A 22,078-nucleotide genomic window follows, 5' to 3' on the forward strand; every position below is an offset into this window, starting at 1 on the left:
AATATTGATCCGGTAGAATTCAAATAGGATTGACGTACTGATGCTGTATTGTTAATACAGCGCAAATTCGTTAGTTGAGTCACGACTGCGCCCCAACTAGCGAATCGTATCCAAGACGGATAAAGGTGTGCACATTTTTTTCTGTGTGTGAGTGCGGTTGTCATTTTTCTTTGATGAAGCCGAAAAAACAAGAGGATATGAAAAGAAAAGAGCAAACAAATGACGTAGTGGGCCTTTCTGTTGCCATAAGTTTTCTTTCGGTTCGGTCATAGTTAATTTAACCGGTTTTTTTCGAAGTAAAAAGTGTCCTTAAGTGTTCTAATAGGTAGATCCGAAGTGAAGCTCGGCCTTTTCTCACTTTTCATCGTGCGCCAAAGAATCAGGATGCTCGTTCGTTCATTTCAAGGGCCCCGACCGCCATGCTTAATTTTGCAAGTATTAAACTAATACACTCAAAAGTGTCAAATGTTCCCACCTTTCTCCATCTTGAATCGTATCCGTTAATTGGGGCAACTGACAGCTGACAAAAATTACCCAAGGGAAACGCAGATTTTTTGTTTTCTTTCATAAAAAATAAACAAATATTTTACGATTCACAAAAGTTGGCTGTTTCCTTCCAGTTTAAAGTTGTTTTTTTGTGACAAAGTATGTCATTAGTGTTCTTTTTGCCATCAATTATTTTTTGATAAATTCCTTCACATAAAACAGGAAATGGATACACCGTCGGGAAAAAGCCGATAAAGCACAAACATACTACGTTGTTACTAGCTAAAAAAGATTGGATAATGTGATTGAATACATCAGAGATGACCTTCAAACTAATTGATGTTGAATGGAAGAAGCGAAATATTTAACACATTTATTTCACTAAAGTCATTCCGAAATATAAATTCAAAAAATAAAATTCCATTGAATTTCAAAGTATGATTTTTTCTGGATCGCCACAGAAATCAACCGATGAACCCCTTGAAATCAATGACATTCAAACGTCAATCAGTTTTTGACTTTCAGTTTTGACATAAGAGTGTCTTTTAGTTGGGACATGCCCCAACTAGCGAACACCCAACTAACGAACAGCCCAACTAGCGAACACCCAACTAACGAATTTGCGCTGTATTCTTATTGAGTTCTTGTCGGCCAGTCTCACGAACACCAATGCAGCTTACTGGTTGAAAACAATCCCATTTACTTTTGCCGTCTTTGTTTATTATTTTCCACCAGCTAGTAAAGTAGTATTTGTGTCATGTGACGTGTACGTACATGAGCCGTAGAAAAGTCTATTGACAATATTCTGGTCTCGTGTATGAAGCAAAATACACTGTGTTACATACACGGAAACGAAAAACTACCTAAAATTGAGTTCCTTTGACTCAATCTTGTGGTATCGTGGGGGAACTTAAAATTAGGTAAACCGTGTTGAAGGTAGTTTCCATTTAACCACGGCAAAAATTACAACTCATTGATAGGTTTTTTATACTCAAATTTAAGTTGAATTTACCTAATTTTGAGTTCACCCCAAACAACTCAAAAGTACCTTCCTCCACGGAAGACCTCGACTGAGTCGAATCTCTCTTTTTGTTTTTGACAACACTAATAAGTGCGAAAGCGACGCACAACTCAAAAGTAAGTTAAAAGAACTTATGCTGCAGGTTGTTTTATTTAACCGTGTAGTGTTACTTTTCGAGCCCTAGCTCGACCGGAATTACATTTGCTGCAATCTTTGTTTACCGTTGCTGATCAGCTGTTCAAAGAGCGCAGCAAACGCCATTCCGGTTAAGCTCCACACGGAAACGAAAAACTACCTAAAATTGAGTTCCTTTCACTCAATCTCGTGGTATCGTGGGGGAACTTAAAATTAGGTAAACCGTGTTGAAGGTAGTTTCCATTTAACCACTGCAAAAATTACAACTCATTGATAGGTTTTTTTATACTCAAATTTAAGTTGAATTTACCTAATTTTGAGTATACCCCAAACAACTCAAAAGTACCTTCTTCCACGGAAGCCCTCTAAGAACGGTTGGTTTCAAAATCGTCCAATGACGGACGTTCGTTGGACCAATTTGGACAACGTCCAAATAAAGTGCGATTCAGACGATACATCAGCTTCCGTCAACAGAACGTCACCGTTCCGTCAGGATAAGTTAAATACTTTCTCTTGCGTCCGTTCACACATGCCGTACGTCAAAACGTTCCGTGCCGTTGATGTTGTGTGTGAATGCCTCCATTTAACTGCATGTAACTTATCCTGACGGAACGGTGACGTTCCATTGACGTTGACGGAAGCTGATGTATCGTCTGAATCGTCCTTAACCGTTCAATGAACGTCCATTGTTGGACCCGTGTTGAACGATTTTAAAACAATTTTTTGGACGTCTCAGTGGGAGACCTCGACTGAGTCGAATCTCTCGTTCTGTTTTTGATAACACTAGGGGACCATTCATAAATTACGTAACGCAAAAATTGCCCAAAATTGACTCCCCCCTCCCCCCATGTAACAAATTGTCACAAATTTCTTCATCCCCCCCTCCCCTGTTACGTAACAAATTCCTAGAAAAAAATTTTTTTTCTTCGGTGAAAACATGTTACGTAACGATCTAGCTAACTCCCCCTCCCCCCTATGTCACAACATGTCACAACTTGTTGTACCCCCTCCCCCCCCTAAAAGCGTTACGTAATTTATGAATGGTCCCTAGTAAGTGCGAAAGCGACGCACAACTCAAAAGTAAGTTGAAAGAACTTATTCTGCAGGTTGTTTTATTTAACCGTGCAGTGATACAACCGATTCTAATTAGAATCGGTTGTCTCGCTGGAGCCGGAATACTGAATAGATTCATCCAGCATTCCGGCTGAACTTACTGGGATGCTTCATAACGTGTTCAGCCCGCAGTACACAACGAGAAACGTCAAAAGCCCGACCTCACGAACACACACTAGCAATAAATTGCGACGATGTGAAATTTATAAGTACCAAAGATGAGTGAGTGTGCTGTGCTGCCACCATCATCACTCAGTTCAAGCCAGTTAGTTAGTAGTCGCGAAGGTGTCGAGTATCATCGTTAAGACGGTTTTGCGTTGTGCAAAGTGGTGACCCCGTCGGAACTTTACAACCATCAGGCTTCCCGCACCCCTTTCAATAGGTCTGGCTGACTGATGTCGTGAAAAACGGTCCAAATCGGATTCAGATTCCGTCCGGGTGTGCCTTGATTTCTTGTTTCTGTGGATTTTCAGTGCCGTATTGTGAAACGAAGAAGTTGAACAAAAAAGGTGTGCGGAAAAAGAAAAGCAGAGCAGAAGTGCGATCCAAAGTGGATAACGAGAAAGAGTTTGTGTCAGTTTTTCCATCTGCTCGTGTGATTGAGTATAATGGCGATGGTGAATGGTGCTATGCTGAAAAGTGCACTTTTTCTGCTGATTTTGCTGGCCGATTGCCGTGTGAACTATGCAGAAGGTGAGTTCTTCAAGGCAGTGTATTTGGTGGCGAGCTCCCCATCACATCAGGAAATGGAAAGCAGTGCAAGTGCAGTTTTTCTTTCTCTTCCTTTTATTTTTCTCTATCACGTCGCATTTTGCGTGGTGAAAATGTTCTTAAAATATAAGAAGTCCAAGATTTTATTGGTTTTCTTTGCACTCTTTACTTGTTGCTGTTTTTGTTGTTCGCTGAAAGGCAAAAAAGGCGGACGATAAATAAATCGCAATTTAAGAACGATCGAGTGAGACAAAAGTGGCTCTGTAGCTACCCAATGTACTCCACGCTCACAAATGCGGCGGGTGGCCCGCGTACGGGTCCGAAGCACACATGCAAACTTGCGCCACATTACCGTAACATACCAATACTCGTTGGGAGGACAGAGAGACTGGTTCGACAGCCTGTAGTTACATTTACACAGTATCGACTTCAAACACGTTCCAGATAGGTAGACCCGTTTATCCATCGTCGTATAGCCCGGCTTCTGCATGCCGATACTGTCTTCCTATCCTGTGATGGCGCACCATACACAGAGCAAACAAATGATCGGGTTCTACCTACTCGAAGAGGACAATAATTTGCAAAAAGGGGTTAGTGGGAGTGATATGTGTCAACCAAAGAATTACCACACCAAGAAGGCTCAAGCATATCTGCTCAGAAACCATGTTTTCGCTTAACTATCAAAACGTTATCAACTCAATTGCGTTAATTAAAGAAATAACGTAACTATAATAATATATTGTAATCCACCGATGTAATTGTAATTTGTAATTTATTAATCGCACGGTAACCTGTTGGTATGTACGTAGTATTCATACATATACACAGTAATCATTATCATTAATCTTGAACCGACCAAATGAGTTCAATCGTACCAGCATTGGATACAAAAAGCAGCTTTTAAATTATCCGAAGAAACTTTTATTCTGATTGGAAACTACTCATTATATTATCCTTCTTGTGTCATCGTCTAAAAAAGCAAACTTGATAGGTCCTTTGTCTTAAAACAATACTTTATAGTCAAGGCTGCCATCAATACAATAAATTTAAAAGCATCAGGCACAATTTGTTAGTTAAAATGTTACTATTATTAATTGCACCTTTTTGGAGACTAACAATGTACAGCAATCACATGCCATCTGTAGGCAATTGCATAACAATCAATGTAATAATTTCGATAAGTATTTAGGCAGGGTTTCTTTAACAGTAAATTTTAAAAACTGCGAAGCGATAGCAAAACCAAATACGGTATTTCATAACAATCATCAATTAAGACAAATCCAAAAATTTTAACACCTATTTCGATTAAGTTTTCATCAAAGGAATTTTGTTCTTACAGATGACAGTGGTTTCAAAGTGTTTTTCTGTTCTTGCGGTAAAAAATCAACGAAAGTTGCAATTGATCCAGCTATTGCAATTTCATTGCCAAATTTCCTCCCGATTGCCGCCCTATATATCCGGTTGTCTGTGCTGTCAAATCTGCGCGCACTTGGAAACTGCATGTGATCACTGCATCAAGATAATGCAAGGAATTTTGCAAAAATGTTCATATTCAGTGCGGGAGAGAAACTATTCAACAAAGCTTTCTTGAAGATTCTCACGGAAACTCCAAATTTTTATTGGATATTTGCTAATACCCGTCGCACGTTGCTACGAATTTCAACTAAATAGGAGTAAAACACCCCAACCAATAGCATACAAACACGCTTTATAATAAATGTCTACACCTACGTATAAATTTTTACGGCAATCGGTTATGCCGTTTGGCAGTCCATAAATCACATACATACAAACATCGACTTTTATATATGTAGATGTAATAAGTGTTGCAAACTGATGAAATTTGCTCGCTTTCATGAAAAAGTTTCCTACCTAGGCTATTACTGTTACGTCTGTGCTAAACTAAATGAAAAGTTATCAACAAATATCTGGCTTCAATAGAAATGCTATTTATTCCAGTCCGGCCAAATCTGGTACTTCTTGACCCGCCAGTCGTAACGAGGATGACTGATTCTAGCAACGACATAGTCAGCGATCGAAAACAAATAAAAAATATCAACATTATCACGGTTCCACATTCTGTGCCCTTGCTCTGAGTCTATCATTTTCGTTTTCAAGACCGCATTAGCCAGGAGACAGTGAAAAAGATGCCCATGATGTTTGTATTGCAACCCAACGGTGATATCAATTTTGACGTATAAAAAGGCTACGATGTCATCCCATTGCATTCCATGCCATTTCAAGCTGGACTTTACTCCAAATATCTTAAAACGGTTCTTAATCCGGAACAGATGGCGCTCTCCGGTCAATTTTCCTCCGTCTTCTGTAAGAGCATCCAATCCACTGATTCAATTCGATCCATCAAAGGGCCAGCCAAGACCAGCGCTACGACTAGTAACGTCGGTACATCAAGAATCATCGGCCTTGTGAATGAGTAGCAATGTCAAACGGGAACACAACGCAATTGGTACTATGGAAGCTCTTGAACCTTCTCCTTGATGTTCGACACTTGCTGCCAGCGTTTATTATTTTTCCCGGTCCTGTGTGGGAAAGTGGTAGAGGAGTCTTAAAAACCACCATTTCGGCAAGTATTTTTTATCGTACAACTTCTCTGTGATACAACCTTGAAACGGTTCATTCGTTTCCCGCTTCTAGCTGCCTTAGCGAGCTACTGCCGTTCCGTCACGGCTTTCAGCTTTGAACCATCGGAGTTCAACGCGAACTGAGACGCTCTATAGGTGACTCTATGGAAGCCCTTGATCCCTCGACACAATCAAGCTGTTGTCGTCAGAGTTCATATATAGTCTCGTCCCTCTGTGAGGGATGCGCACATCTGCTTAGAATACATCAAACATTGATTTATTCTAATTTTCCAGTAATTTACTCTTTGATCCAACATCTTCCGACCAAATGACAACCCTTTCTCTCGATGACAACGATCGAAGAATTCTGAGACGCAATGAAACTGATAATCCTTCGAATCCCTTGATTCTGTTCATCAGAGTGATGAAAAAGCAATGTTGCTATGCTCTCTGCTGCTACTCCAGTCGAAACCGATCCGTCGCACAACTTAATAGAAGTTTGCCGCCAGAACGTCGGTGACTTATGTCGTTTTCGATAGCGAACATGGACACTAATTCAACTCAGTTGCTTCAAACAAACGTTTTTAATGGAACTGAATAAGGTGTCTTAGGTGGCCTAACTTAACGTTAACATCGAATTTTATTAAACTTTAATTGAGCAAAGAACATTTCTAATTCACAGTATTTTTTTTATATAAGCCTCAATACACTAATCCATGCGATAATAAAAAACTGTGCATTTAGCGCGATCAATTTCCGATACTTCGAAACGAGCAATTTGAACTCCAAACAGCCAGCCATCGGGAGTATTGCTTCTTATTAACGCTTCAATGATTATTTCCAAAGTTTGCAGTACAAACCAAGCGTACAAAAGATATAAAAGATTTCCCAAATGAATGTGAAAATTTACTGTGAAATGTTAATGACAAGCTGGCATCTCCACTCTCCCTGTCAGACACGTTTCCATAATTGGGTTAAATGCCAAATTGCAAACGACATGTGTAATAAATATAATAAACACAACGAAAAGGGCTTTTCATCTATCAGTGGCCCAGAATAATAAAAAAAATGTGCATTTATGTAAATCAAAATATACGTAACTAGAATTTCCTGTTCGTTGATCTGGTGAAATTGTGTCCGGTTTATCAACGGTAGCCATTCAAAACAAGCTTGTGCTCCACAATCGTGGACCATCCACGATCAGGAGATACAGCCACAGAAGTGCTGATGAAGACGATCGCATACTAGGATCGTGCGGATAAGCACCTCACCGAGTTGATAACATGAGTTGTATTTTGTCGTTTTGAATTAGACCCAAATAATTGATGGACTCGGTGCAGTGGCAAAAGTATTTCAGAAGAAGGTGTGACCCTTTATAGCGCATCCCAAGTAACAATTGGAGTTTTATAGCACGCTATAAAGTGCAATCTAAGTTTTATGAGTGGTTATAAAACTATCACAAAACCTCAATTGTTACTAGGGATAGTTACTATTTTGATTGGTTGGATTTTTCGAAAGCTTAGTTACTATTCTTTCATAAACTGAAGTTTTCTGTGTTCTTAAAAAATTTTGGTTTTATTTATTTATTTCTGTTCGTACAGATCAGCCGCCTCTGTTTCACCTTCTTTGACCCAGCTGCCTCTCATGTACGAACGGTCAAAAGATTCCCCTCTCGATTGTTGATTATACCCGGTGTGTGAGTGTCGCATTGAACGTACGATTTTAGCATCCATATGTTTTTTATTGGTGGCGAATAGTCAACTAACAAATATTCCAGCTTAAAAGAACCCAACGAGCGAATACTGTACGGTCACTGCAGCATCACATCACTTCATTATATTTGACATGTAAACAGGCACGTTCAAGCAGAAATGATTTTCATTGCATTTAGCGAGACGTCGTGTTAATTGCTTCCAATTAACATTCGCTGTTCTGTTCTGTTTGTGGTCGCTAGAATTTCTTCACTGATGAGCTCCAGCGAAAGTACCAATTGGAATGAAATCATTATATGGATACCAGAACTCATCGGTTGGTAACGTTTGCTTATGATGACTGTGGCGATCGAAAGCGATGTTTTTAAATGTATATTGAGTGTTATCCGAGAACGTAATGTACCGCATTTGAAATGATGTCAAATGTACCGCATTTGAAATGATTCAAGAACTAACAACTAGTCCGTCTTGAATATCGTTTCTGTTTTGTACCTACAAGTGGTATGGTAATGAACCTATTTTCGCCATGCTTCTATTATCACCCCACTCTTTAAAAGCCATTGGTCAGAGCAGCATCTGTCATCTTTGTTCAACGCATTGGGTCAAACAGTATGGCGAAAATTCGAGACTTCGTTGCGCTGAAACACGAGCATTTCACCATTTTAATGACATTCGTGTTATTAAATTTGTTTTCAGCAACGGCGCAAATCTGTTGATGCCATTTCTTCAATTTTTGTTCGAGTAATTATTGAAATAGTGAGACACCCTCTTTGTTATGGCGAAAACAGGCACTCTACCCTATAGTCTGTTCGGAATAGTACACGATATCAGTATATGTTCTTGTGTAATAGACATATTTTACTGTAAAAATTATCCCCGAAATATCAACGAAAAACCTGTTTTAATGCACCTAGTGGTGCAATTGTTCCTTTCTCATTTATCCAAACTACACGGAACAAAATCGTTCCCAAAATCGTGAATAAAGTGCCATCAATCCTTGAACAATCATGTTTTTACGTTGTGAAAACAAGACCATGAACAAAAATCATGTGTTTTATAATTATGTTCAATTTCCCTTCAGTAACGCCCGCATGACGTTTATTTTAGTGGAACTATTTATTTTTGTTTTGTGAACTTCAGTCACGGTTTCCGCCAAGTCATTTCTAATGGGATTTTCAGTACGGGAACTAGCTCACAACTTTATGAACATTATTCATCAAACCAAAGGTTGACTCAAAATGATTTTCATAGATGTAGGAGCCTTAGTTCACAAAATCAAAATATTCTGGATATGTTCTCGTGAACTATTTCGCGAAATTCAGAATTTTATTCATGAATCCATTCAATTCTCGTGAACTAATTCATGATCTCCAATTTATTAGGCGCGATCCAATATCCGTGCTCGTGAAATAGTTCACAAAATCATCAAATATTGTTCATGAATTCGTGAACTGGTTCATGATACTAGTACAAGTCATGATTTACAATCTATTTTGCGTGGTGGTGATATTTAGAAGCTAATCATTTACAATTTCATGCAACATGATAATGAAATTTTGCCGAGAACTCACAAAATTTGGAGAATTATTCATGGAATCATTTTTATTCCATGCACTGTATGAACATTAGTCACATTACTCTTTATTTATGACTAAAATATTGCGATAATATCAACAGCAGTTACAGAAATCGTAACATAGATCCTGAAATCTTGAACATGAATCACTACTTATAACTAAAATATCACGATAACGTGAATATAAATTACTAAAAATCGCGACTAAGATCCTGAAATCATGAATAAGATAGCACAATAACGTGATGAGAAACCACAAGAATCGCCAATAATCTCTTGAAATCATGAACAATATTCGACTGTCAGCTGTGTATTCCCAAATCATGAACTAGAATCGCAACAAAAACTAAACATGTCCAGGGAGCAACAACAGTACCCTAACCATTCTAATGTAACGTCATGTATATATTTGGGGCGAACTAGTTTTTTGAAAACACAAATTGTTTCATGAATTCGAGGTTTATTATTCATAATTTCAGGAACTTGGTCGTGGTTTTCGTAAATCGTTCAGTTCACGGAAACGTAACCGAATTTATGAATGGATTTTTTTCCGTGTGCGATTCCATGGCTGATTATGTTCAATGTAATGGTGGAATTGTCCATTACATATTCAGTACGATTTGCACATAGGGGAAAGTGTGGCAATATCGCCATATGGGGCGAGCTGAGCACCCCCGTTTTGAAAGAATCTATGAACAATTTTCGATTTTTTTTGTTTCCACGAATGCTCCGTCAATCACTATTAGATGATGTAATACTTCAATTACGACATGAAAACAAATCTTAAATAACAAAAAATACAGAAATCTGACGGGATGTCAAAGAACTGAAAATGTTATAAGATTCAAGCTATATGAAATAAGCATTCGCATGACGTATGTGCGCGGTAATTGAAAAATGCATGCATCTCCGTATTATTTAACGTCTTTTTAACTATTTCAAACATAAAAATAATTTAACAAGGCTTTATAGTATCCATAAAAAATCTGCGAAAATAGCTCTACAGTATGGGGCAAAATGAGCACCACGCAAATCTCATATGAGTTTATGCATTAAATCCCGAAAAGTTATCCCTGTGCAAACGTTTTATACCTGAAGTTACTACGAACGATAAATAATAATATTTGCTCGAGAAAATTACTCGCAAAGTTATTATTAAATCAAAATGGACATTTGTATTTAATAGTTCCGAAAATACTGGTAAAAAACTATAAGATGAATTTGTTTGCCCACTAAATGTCACTAAATCAATGGAAAATATGATTCTTGTTGAGTATAAGTGAAATAAATTTTAAATTTTGTGATAAAATGCATTTTTTTCGATATGATCATATTGCCCCTTAAAATTGCTCATATTGCCCCACAAGGTTTTTACCAACACAAAAATCGATCATTACAAACAACGATTATTTTCAAAGATTTTGAATTTTCTTCGGCACGTTTAATAACTGCATGTGAAGAATATGTTGTATTCTACCAATAGAGGGAAATTTGGGATTATTTGCATGTTTTGCTGCAGATATATTTGCCTTCAGCCTTAGGGTGCTCATATTGCCTCACTTTCCCCTACAAACAATGAGTCGACAGCCACGAACTTGAGAAGCTATGTGTCGAAGCTGAAACACTTGAACCCAGCAGTGGATCCGGTAGAAAGGTTCGGGGGGTCCAAAAATTTTCAACTTGTTACCAAATATTAATTCAGTTTCAATTTTAAAGTACCGTGAAGACCCGATTTTATTAGCACCCGATTTGATCAGCCCCCGATTTTTTCTACCCCCGATTATATCAGCTTCATATGAAAATTGATACTTGGTAGTTTGATGGGCTCTAGCAGACGAATCAAATTGTATTTGAATAAATCCTTTCTTGAGCATAGGTATTTTTCTTAGAGATCCGAAATATACAAAAAAAAATATTTTTTTAAAAATTTTGCGCTGTCAGACCCCCTTAATGGAAGTTTAAGATAAATAATCAGGAAAGGTTATGAGTCTAGTCTAGGGACTAAAGAATATGTTAAGAACTTTGGTTTCTTAAAAAGAAACCAAAATATATGTCCCGATTTTATCAATGTCCCGGTTTTATCAGCCTAAAATTCACCAAGGGGCTGATAAAAACGGGTCTTCACTGTAGTTTTAAACTCAAAATCATTTCAAACCAAATTTTTACTGGTTTTCCAAACCAATTAGGGAAGTTTGTTTTGGAGGAACTAGGAAATTTTCTTGGGGGGAGGGGGGGTTAATTAATTGATGAGGGAAGGTGGGTTTAGGGAAAGGTGGTGTGTAATGGGGGGAGGGGGTTGGTTCCCGCTCACCGCATGTCCCTAACTAAGCCTATGTTAAAATACAGAAAACCTATATTAGTCATAAAAATAGACCAGGATTAGGTTGACGATGTTCAGAGTGCATAACCTTTCTAAATGAGAAAGGCAAATAAGTAAGGTGAACTTATAAATATGTCTTTTGTCACTTAAACTACCATAACAAACGAACAAAACGCACCAGGGCTTCTAAATTTCGAGAAACATCGTTGATTAAGCTTCAAAACAAACGCTAAAATTTTGGTGCAGTTTGTTTGAATAGAAAAAGCCGCTTTAATCCACCTAGTGGTGCAATTGTGCCTTTCTAATTTATAAAAACTACGATTCCATGGCTGGTTATGTTTAATATAATGGTGGAAATGTCTATTACATATTCAGTGCGATTTGCACATACGTACAATGAATCGACAGCTACGAACTTGAGTTGCTATGTGTCGACGCTGAAACACTTGAAACCAGCGATGGATCCAGTAGGAGGGTTCGGGGGTTTGAACCCCGCCAAAAATGTTCAAATTGTTAAGAAATTTTAAATTAGTTTCTCAACTCAAAATCATTTCAAGCCAACTTTTTTCTGGTTTTTCAGACCCACTAGGAAAATTTATTCTGGAGGAACTAGAAAATTTTGTTTGGGTAGGGGGGTACGTGTTGAGGGAAGGGCGGTTTTGGGAAGGGTGGTGAGTGATGTGGGGGTTACCTATCACCGTATCCCCCTAACTACGCCCCTGTTAAATTACAGAAAACCTATGTAAGCCAACAAAAATTGGCCCTCCGTTCAGCCATCTGCGAGTAACCGAAGTGCATATTTTTGGTCACATACATACACACATACATATGCATAGACAGACATTTGCCTAATACGACGAACTGTCGAAAGGTTTATGACAGACGGCCCCCAGGGCCGGGATTTTGTTGACGATTTTCAGAGTGATTGCATAACCTTTCTATAGTAGAAAGGTAAAAATGTGAATTCGCTGTGTGTTCGCACTCTTAAACCCGTAACTCCGGAACCGGAGCTCGGAATTTAATGAAATTCAATAGCAACCTATGGGAACGGTGTACCTTTCATTTGAGCTAAGTTTGATGAAATCGGTTCAGCCATCTTCGAGTCACCGATGTGCATATTTTCGGTCACATACATACGCACACACAGACATTTGCCGAATTCGACGAACTGAGTCGAATGGTATATGACAGACGGCCCTCCGTGCCGCGATTAATTTGTCGATGTTCAGAGTGATTGCATAACCTTTCTATAGGGGAAAGGTAAAAGTAATTCTGAAAAATTAGGGTGAACGTATAAATGTGGGACTCTATTTTCCCATGGAACCAATGTCAAAAACTTCAAGCAAAGTGGGCGGAGGTCTAAAATTGTCCAAATGATATAAAATTTAGCATCTGAACTTACTTTGCTGTTTGTCACAATAGGAGACCTTTGAGATTGTTTTAGCAATGCCTTAAGGACATGCTGAATAGAGTTACAAGGTTGCATCTAAAATGGCTGCCGTCGTTTCTGCTTCTTCTTTTTATTTCATCGTCAAAATCAAAACATTGCATTGCCGCGCAAGACAAAATCATTTGTAACTTAAACATTTTACCTCAGATTGCTTAGAAATTGTACCACTGTATGTAAACATGTTAGCACATGCAGATGAATAGATTCTTTTCGCAAAATTTTGATTCGTTTGGAAAATGTGTACCATTTTATTTTTCAAAACAAATGAAACACGTGGTACAAAAATCAATCAGCTGATTGCTGAACAATACGCTTGTGTGCGTGCCATCTCCTGTCGGTATAGTACGTTCTAGCCGCACGCAGATGCTGAACGTAACCCGAATATACCCGAACATAACCGAACCTTTGTTGTGATTTTGGCATCGCTTCACCTTAATGCGGGTGCGTGTGTGGCCAAGGGAGGTGGAGTGGGTTGATGAAAGCTGGAGGTGTTAGGGTAAATGGGGGGGGGATGCTACAACGAACTGCATATTATACCTTTCATTTAGGACTTGTTTTGAGAAAATCGGTTCGATCATCTTCGAGTAACCGATGCGCAAATGTTGGTCACACACATACGCACAGACATACATACATACAAATACACATGTTTTTCGAACGCAACGAAGTGAGTCAAATACTATAAGAGTGTCGGCCAACAATTTCAAGCAATTTGTAATCGATTTATATGGGAATTTCGTATGTGGCCGCATACTTCAACCCGTAACACAGGAACCAGAACTCCGATTTAAAGGAAATTTAATAGCATTCAATAAGGATGTTCTAGCTTTCATTTGAGACCAATTTGGTGAAAATCGAGTCAGACATTTCTGAGCAGATGTGAATTCAACTCAGGAACATAACCACTTTCCCAAAGCTTCCGGTTTCGCCGAAGCTGTCCAATGTAGTCAACGTGTATTTGACTGGGCATCAGTGAGCTGAAACTATAAATTTAAACATTTTACAACGCATTTGATGAAGTTTTGCATCTTTTAGATTCTATGCAGATTCCGATTTATATGGGAATTTCATGCGCGACCCCACTCTTCAACCTGTAACTCCGGAACTGGATGGCGAAATTAAATTAAACCGTACAGACGAATTTAAATTAAATTTAAAATGCGTCTGTACGGTGTATACCGAAGATAAGGAAATAAATAAATAAAATAAATGAAATTCATTATGTTTATGTTTATGTATATTACTTCACCACCCTTGGCCCAAATGGTGGTTGCTTAAACTAATTATATTTTAAAATTGCCAACATGTTCGCTTTTATCGCATTCCGCGTCCGGTTGAAGCCAAGGGCGTCACCACACTGTTAAAAATTCGCTGGAGTCCGGTAACAGCGTTCTGGCAACCATAGTTGGTTCTCCTGAACGGAACTCGCAGAAGAGAGTTATTACGTAGAGCTCGAACGCGGGCTTGAAGATCCAGACGTCCGAGGATTGTAGAGCAATCCACTCCAGCAGAGACGAACAGAGCTCGAGAGCAGTCCCTCCGAATGCTGAGTGTATCGAGGTGTATTAGCTGGCAACGGTTTTCATAGCTCGGCAGCTGAAATCTGTTACGCCATGGGAGATGCCGAAGAGCGAAACGTATGAACCTGCGTTGGACAGCCTCGATTCTGTCAATCCCGCTCTGGTAGTACGGATTCCAAACAACAGAACAATAACGTTGAGCGAATCATCGCGCAGTAAAGCGATTTTTTTTTCGAGAGTTGTCCTACTGGAGCTGTAGAGCTAGGTTCTCGGAAGGGCTCCCCGTCAGAATCACATACTACAATTTGCAGACGAGACAGGCAATGTCGCCCACTAAAACACTGCATTAGGCCAATTGTAGCGGGCCGTGATTCTGAATGTGATATTCATTGTACGGTTCAGGTATGTGTGGGCACAGGGACTCGCGATCGCGTGTATCATCGCGAAGGATTCGAACATTTGTACGTTAACGTGCTCGATCACGTGTGCGTTTGTATGTCGCGTGTGCTAACGTGTATGAGCTTCGCGTGTATAAATTCTATTTCATAACCGTGTGCCTTTCGCATATTCGCGTGTGTTCTAGAATGATCACGCGTATACCGTGAATCTGATACTTAATTTTTTGTGTACGGTTCAGATTCCATAAGAAAGTGGGTTCTTCCATATCATTAGAGTTCCCAATCATGTCGCCGTAGAACGCGTGGTCTAGTGGATATGAGCTTTATTTTTTTGATTGGTCCAACTGAATGTATGGACCTAAATTGCTAGAATGAAGGCTAAAGATTTCCGGACGTGACCGATTCATTATCGTGCGCGTTTGCGGGTTCGCGTTTGAGACCGCGTTTGTAACTTCGTAAGTACTAAAACGTTCACACAATTGCCGGAGTGTTATCAAGTTTATGCGATCGCGGGCATAGGTATGCGTAGATGATCGCGAAGGGCTTAAGTGTTCGTATGTTGACGTGTTTGTCGCGTGTATGTGACTTCGCGTGTATAAATTCGATTTTGAAACCCTGCGGCCATTCATATATTCGCGGACCGTCATTCTGATCTTTAGCTTTCGGTGTACGGATCACATTCTGACAGGGAGAGAGTTACCCCATATCACTAGAGTTTCCGGTCATGTCGCCATGGAACGTTTTGTCTAGAGTCTGGATATGGGAGTTATTTTTCAATTTTATTATTTTTTTTATTAATTAACAGGGACCTAGATTGTTGGTACCGAGGATAGAGACTTCCGGACGATCCCGATTCATGATGGCGCGAGCGTGGGAGTTTGTAGGTTGACGCTTGAGATCGTGTTGCTAAGTTTATGAGTGCTGAGATTTTCACCTTATCACCGGGGTGTAATCACGTTTGCGAGTTCGTGGGCGTAGGTTGCTTGGAAAATCGCGAGGGGCTCTAACGTTTGTGCGCTGACGTGATTTTGTAACGTGTGTTCTTGAATGGTCGCGCGAACCGTGAGTTTGATATTAAATTTTCGGTGCGCGGTTAGAATTCTGGCAGAGAGTGGGATCGTTTATATCGATAGGGTTCCCGGTCATGTCCCCTTAGACGTGTTGTCTAATAGGTATGAGCGTATTTTCTTAATTGGTCCAGCTAAAGGCATGGACCTAGGCTTCTAGGATCAAGGATAGACTTCCGGACGTGATCGATACGTAACCGCGTGCGCGAGGGTTTTTTTTCTAGGTTCATGCTTGAGAACGCGTTTGAGACTGTGTGAGTGTTAAGACGTTCACTATCACCATCTTTGCTGACCCAGTTGGCGGGTGTAGAATGGCAGTATAGGACTCGAAAAGAAGAAATAAAGGACAATATATGAGAGACGTAATAGATTAGATAGGTACAAGATACAGCTGAATTTATGATCATCACATGAAAGACATACATTAGTACTTCAAACTCTACCAATACTTGAATAGCCAACCACCACACATAGCACATCCTTTCTTTTTTTTATGTCGCTAGCCGTGCATTGGAGAATGCCTAAAACTCTGAACTAGGCCCCGTCGAGTCCAGTCCGTCATCTGTCCGTCTCGTCCTGTCGTGTCTTGGGCTTCCAGGTTACATGAATTCACCAGACGCGACTAGCTTATGTCAGCTTAATTGTGCACTGGTTTCGTAGAATCGAGGCGATCATCGAAATGACAGATCCTACGAGTGAATGCACTTGGCCCAGTCACCTGTCGAGCATTTGTATATTTGCGAGTTTGAATGTTTACGTGTGTATGGGAAGTGTTGTGTGTTGAGATATGTGTGTTACCTGTAAATAATAAGTTAATACAAATAATATTTAATGTGTTAAAATAAGACATGTGTAATATGCTACTTGCAGTTTTTGGTCGTTCCTACTTATCTGATTCAATTGAGTATGAGAGTACATCTCAATTCTTCTAAAACCTGGCAACGTCTGATGGTAGCGCATAGTCATTGTTGGCAGCAATGTTGCCCTTTTTTGATGAATGAACTCGGAGAGGTCATCATAGGAATGTGACGCATGAGACCGAAAATAAATAAAACAAAATGAAATAAAGAGAAGAGTTAGTATTATTATTGAGTATTATTTGAACAACACACATGTAACATGCAATAAAACTACTTGGAATCGTCTAAATGCTAGAAAATGATATATATTTACTATTAACGACAATTGCATTCCGTTAAAAGTTTCTCATGCTATGCTGACGGGGAATGGATGATTGATGTTTTTATTTATTTATTAACAGATTAAGGCCGAAGTGGCCTGTGCCGTATACAAAAGATTCCTCCATTCCACTCGGTCCATAGCCGCGCGTCGCCAGCCACGCAGTCTGCGAAGGGTCCGCAAATCGTCTTCCACCTGGTCGATCCATCGTGCTCGCTGCGCGCCACGTCTTCTTGTACCGGTCGGATTGCAATTGAGAACCGTTTTCACCGGGCTATTGTCCGACATTCTGGCTACGTGCCCGGCCCACCGTAGTCGTCCGATTTTCACGGTATGACAGATGGGCGGCTCCCCCAACAGCTGATGCAGCTCATGGTTCATTCGCCGTCTCCATGTGCCGTCTTCCATCTGCACTCCACCGTAGATGGTACGCAGCACTTTCCGTTCGAAGACACCAAGTGCGCGTTGGTCCTCCACGAGCATGGTCCAGGTCTCGTGCCCGTAGAGAACTACCGGTCTAATCAGCGTCTTGTAGATGGTCAACTTCGTGCGACGGCGAATTCTGTTCGACCGAAGTGTCTTGCGGAGGCCAAAGTAAGCACGATTTCCTGCCACGATGCGTCTACGAATCTCTCTGCTGGTATCATTGTCGGCAGTCACCAGTGAGCCCAAGTACACGAACTCTTCAACCACCTCGATTTCGTCGCCACCGATGCAAACTCGAAGCGGGCGGTTCTCATTCTCTTCTCGTGAACCTCTTCCTATCATGTACTTTGTCTTCGACGTGTTGATGGCAAGTCCGACGCGCTTGGCTTCTCTTTTCAGTCTGATGTAGGCTTCCTCCATCTTCTCAAAGTTTCGTGCAATAATATCAACGTCATCGGCGAAGCCAAGTAGCTGAACGGACTTTGTGAAAATCGTACCACTCGTGTCGATCCCTGCTCTTCTTATTACACCTTCCAGCGCGATGTTGAATAACAGACACGAGAGACCATCACCTTGCCGTAACCCTCTGCGTGATTCGAAGGGACTCGAGAGCGTCCCTGAGACACGTACTACGCACATCACCCGATCCATCGTCGCCTTCATTAATCGCGTCAGTTTGTCCGGGAATCCGTACTCGTGCATAATCTGCCATAGCTGATCTCGATCGATAGTGTCGTATGCGGCTTTGAAGTCGATTGATGTGCGTCGGTAAATTAACCGTACCTTCATTTATCTAATCTGAATGAGTCGAATCGAATGCACGAATTGAACACAGATAAAAGGTGGTCCAAATAAGGATTACCCACTATTCTATCATATAAGCCAGTTCTGCATCCATTCCCTGACCCATATGTCACAAATACTCAGACGAACACATACACAGATAGACATACGAGTAGCACATAACAATTTTACACTAGTACTAAAAACTACAATTATTACAACACAACACAACTAATATGGTTCAACTGTTAATTTTAAATGCGCCTGTGCACGTTGACGAGATCGACCGATAAATCGACACACAATGACTCCCACTGCGAGCCGTGCTCAAAAAGACAGCCGTTAAGCTGTTGAACAATGTCTGCAAACACAGCCCACAGAAAAAGTCAATCCACGGCGACCCGGCAATCGTCCACGCCAGTGTGCACAGGTTCTTAGCTGACTGTTAGTTTGGGCTGGTGCAGAGTATGAAATAACAAAAAACATAAAAAGGCCCATAAGCTCTCTCGGTCTCCTCGATGCGCCACTATCGAGGCGTAATGCAATAACCATCTTAGAGCAGGTGTCTGCTCAAATATGCTTGAAGATGTTTTCAATACCGTCAAACCCGTCAGCCTAGGAGAGGGATTTTTCTTAGAGATCCGAAATATGCAAAAGAAAATATTTTTTTTTTAATTTGGCGCTGTCAGACCCCCTTAAGGGAAGTTTAGGCTAAATAATCAGGAAAGCTTATGAGGCTATATCTAGGGACTAAAGAAGAATATGTTAAGAGCTTCGGTTTCTTAAGAAGAAACCAAAATATATGTCCTGATTTTATCAATGTCCCGGTTTTATCAGCCTAAAATTCACCACCTGATAAAAACGGGTCTTCACTGTAGTTTTAAACTCAAAATAATTTCAAACCAAATTTTTACTGGTTTTACAAACCAATTAGGGAAGTTTGTTTTGGAGGAACAAGGAAATTTTCTTGGGGGGGGGGGGGGTAATTAATTGATGAGGGAAGGTGGGTTTAGGGAAAGGTGGTGTGTGATGGGGGGAAGGGGTTGGTTCCCCCTCACCGCAGGTCCCTAACTAAGCCTATGTTAAAATACAGAAAACCTATATTAGTCAAAAAAATAGACCGGGATTAGGTTGACGATGTTCAGAGTGATTGCATAACCTTTCTATATGAGAACGGCAGATAAGTAAGGTGAACTTATAAATGTGGGGCATCACTTTTTTACTTAAACTACCATAACAAACGAACAAAACGCACCAGGACTTCTAAATTTCGAGAAACATCGTTGAATAAGCTTCAAAACAAATGCTAAAAATTTGGTGCAGTTTGTTTGAATAGAAAAAACCCGTATTAATCCACCTAGTGGTGCAATTATGCCTTTCTCATTTATAAAAACTACGATTCCATGGTTGATTATGTTTAATATAATGGTGGAAATATCTATTACATATTCTGTGCGATTTACACATACATTTGAGTTGCTATGTGTCGACGCTGAAACACTTGAAACCAGCGATGGATTCAGGAGGAAGGTTCGGGGGTTTGAACCCCGCCAAAAATTTTCAACTTGTTAAGAAATTTTAAATTAGTTTCTCAACTCAAAATCATTTCATTCAAAAAATTTTCACTGGTTTTTCAGACCCCCTAGATAAATTTATTCTGGAAAAACTAGAAAGTTTTATTCGGGTAGGGGGATACGTGATGAGGGAAGGGCGGTTTAGGGAAGGGTGGTGAGTGATGTGGGATGTACCCCTCACCGTATCCCCCTAACTACGCCCCTGCTAACCCCATGTTGTTTGTGGACAACAACGTTTTTAAACAGCTATAACTTTTGATTGAGGCAAGATCTGCTCCCAAAAACAAGTAAGGCTAATAAATGTGACTATTGCGTTTCATTTCAGCGTTAACAGTTACAAGAATCGGTCTTAGAACTGAAGTTATTGCAATTACTCTGATTGGATACCGATCGACCAGTGCTGCCAGGAACAGTTTACGTTGACAACGGAAAATGAATTTTTCATATATCTTCGTTATGGTGCAATATTTTTGAAAACCGATAAAACTTATCAATTTTGACTGTCTTTGGCTACGTTTTCCATGCAATTGAACTATTCTATTCTAAATAAATATTCTTGAAGAATTGTATTGAGCATAGGAAGGTAAAAATTAAGTAGCTTCTAACACTGCAAGGGAAGCACCTATCTTTATGAAAAAAGACTTTTCGTGTATCTTGATTTCGCCGTTTTCAAGGAAAAATAGTTTTGAAACCCTACATGCACTAGAAAAAAGATGGGCATGAAAGGGTTAAAATACAGAAAACCTATGTCAGCCAAAAAAATGGCCCTCCGTTCACCCATCTCCGAGTAGCCGAAGTGCATATTTTTGGTCACACACATACATACATACACACATACATATGCACACACAGACATTTGCCGAATACGACGAACTGAGTCGAAAGGTATATGACAGACGGCCCCCAGGGCCGGGATTAAGTTGACGATGTGCAGAGTGATTCAGGTATCAGAATATATTGGCTCAAATGGCACGTTCCCCGCATGTAGTCGGGGATTTGTGCCTGAGATACATACATACATACACAACCAATGTCAAAAACTTCAAGCAAAGTGGGCGGAGGTCTAATATTGTCCAAATGATATAAAATTTGGCATCTGAGCTTACTTTGCTGTTTGTCACAATAGGAGACCTTTGAGATTTCAAAAATGAGTGTTTTTGCAATGCCTTAATACGGGTGCGTGTGTGGCAAAGGGAGGTGGAGTGGATTGATGAAAGGTGGAGGTGTTAGGGTAATTGGGGGGGGGGGGGCGACGCTACAGCCAACTGCATATTATACCTTCCATTTAAGACTTGTTTTGAGAAAATCGGTTCGGTCATCTTCGAGTAACCGATGCGCATATGTTGGTCACACACATACGCACAGACATACATACATACTAGACTTCTCCACATTTTGAAAAAGTTTTGAAATATACATGGGTTAGCTCAAATTTTTGTTCTAGGTGTGAATTTAAAAACTTTCGCCAAAAATGGCTTAATTTGGACATGATTTAGAGGTGTCTCCAATCAAAAATCGTGTTTTTGCTATGTTTCCATAGGAAGCACTTACACTTTGATTTGATCGGCCCTACATGCCCACATATCATCAAAGGTTGTTTCTTACACATATCTTAACATGTTTTAACAGGTGAACATAGCTCTAATGGCAATAGAAAATTTGGTAACTGGATTTTTAAATAAAAAATAATGCAAAAACCAAGAAAAAAATACTACTAATTTTCTTTGGTTTTGATACACTTTTCTATATGAAAATCCAGTTAACAAATTTTCTATTGCGATTAGAGCTATGTTCACCTGTTAAAACATGTTAAGATATGTGTAAGGAACAATCTTTGATGATATGTGGGCATGTAGGGCCGATCAAATCAGAGTGTAAGTGATCTTCCTATGGAAACATGGCAAAAATACGATTTTTGATTGGAGACACCTCTAAATCATGTCCAAAATAAGCCATTTTTGGCGAAAGTTCTTAAATTCACACCTAGAACAAAAATTTGAGCTAACCCATGTATATTTCAAAACT

At 39.8% G+C, this 22,078-nt stretch overlaps 1 protein-coding gene across 2 annotated transcripts in view; it reads left to right on the forward strand.

The window, feature by feature from the left end:
• Positions 1–2,998: 2,998 nt before the first annotated feature.
• Positions 2,999–22,078, forward strand: part of LOC131693462 (plexin domain-containing protein 2) — a 98,167-nt gene continuing 79,087 nt past the window's right edge. The window contains exons 1-2 of one of the 2 annotated variants that reach the window (XM_058981296.1): positions 2,999–3,137; positions 3,229–3,448. In XM_058981296.1, the coding sequence (XP_058837279.1) occupies positions 3,364–3,448 (85 nt within the window). In that variant the 5' untranslated portion in view covers positions 2,999–3,137; positions 3,229–3,363. Of the gene's footprint in view, positions 3,449–22,078 lie in introns of both variants that reach the window. The other variant, XM_058981295.1, reaches the window with a different exon arrangement.

The sequence above is a fragment of the Topomyia yanbarensis genome, chromosome 3, assembly GCF_030247195.1.
Source record: "Topomyia yanbarensis strain Yona2022 chromosome 3, ASM3024719v1, whole genome shotgun sequence".
Taxonomy (NCBI): domain Eukaryota; kingdom Metazoa; phylum Arthropoda; class Insecta; order Diptera; family Culicidae; genus Topomyia; species Topomyia yanbarensis.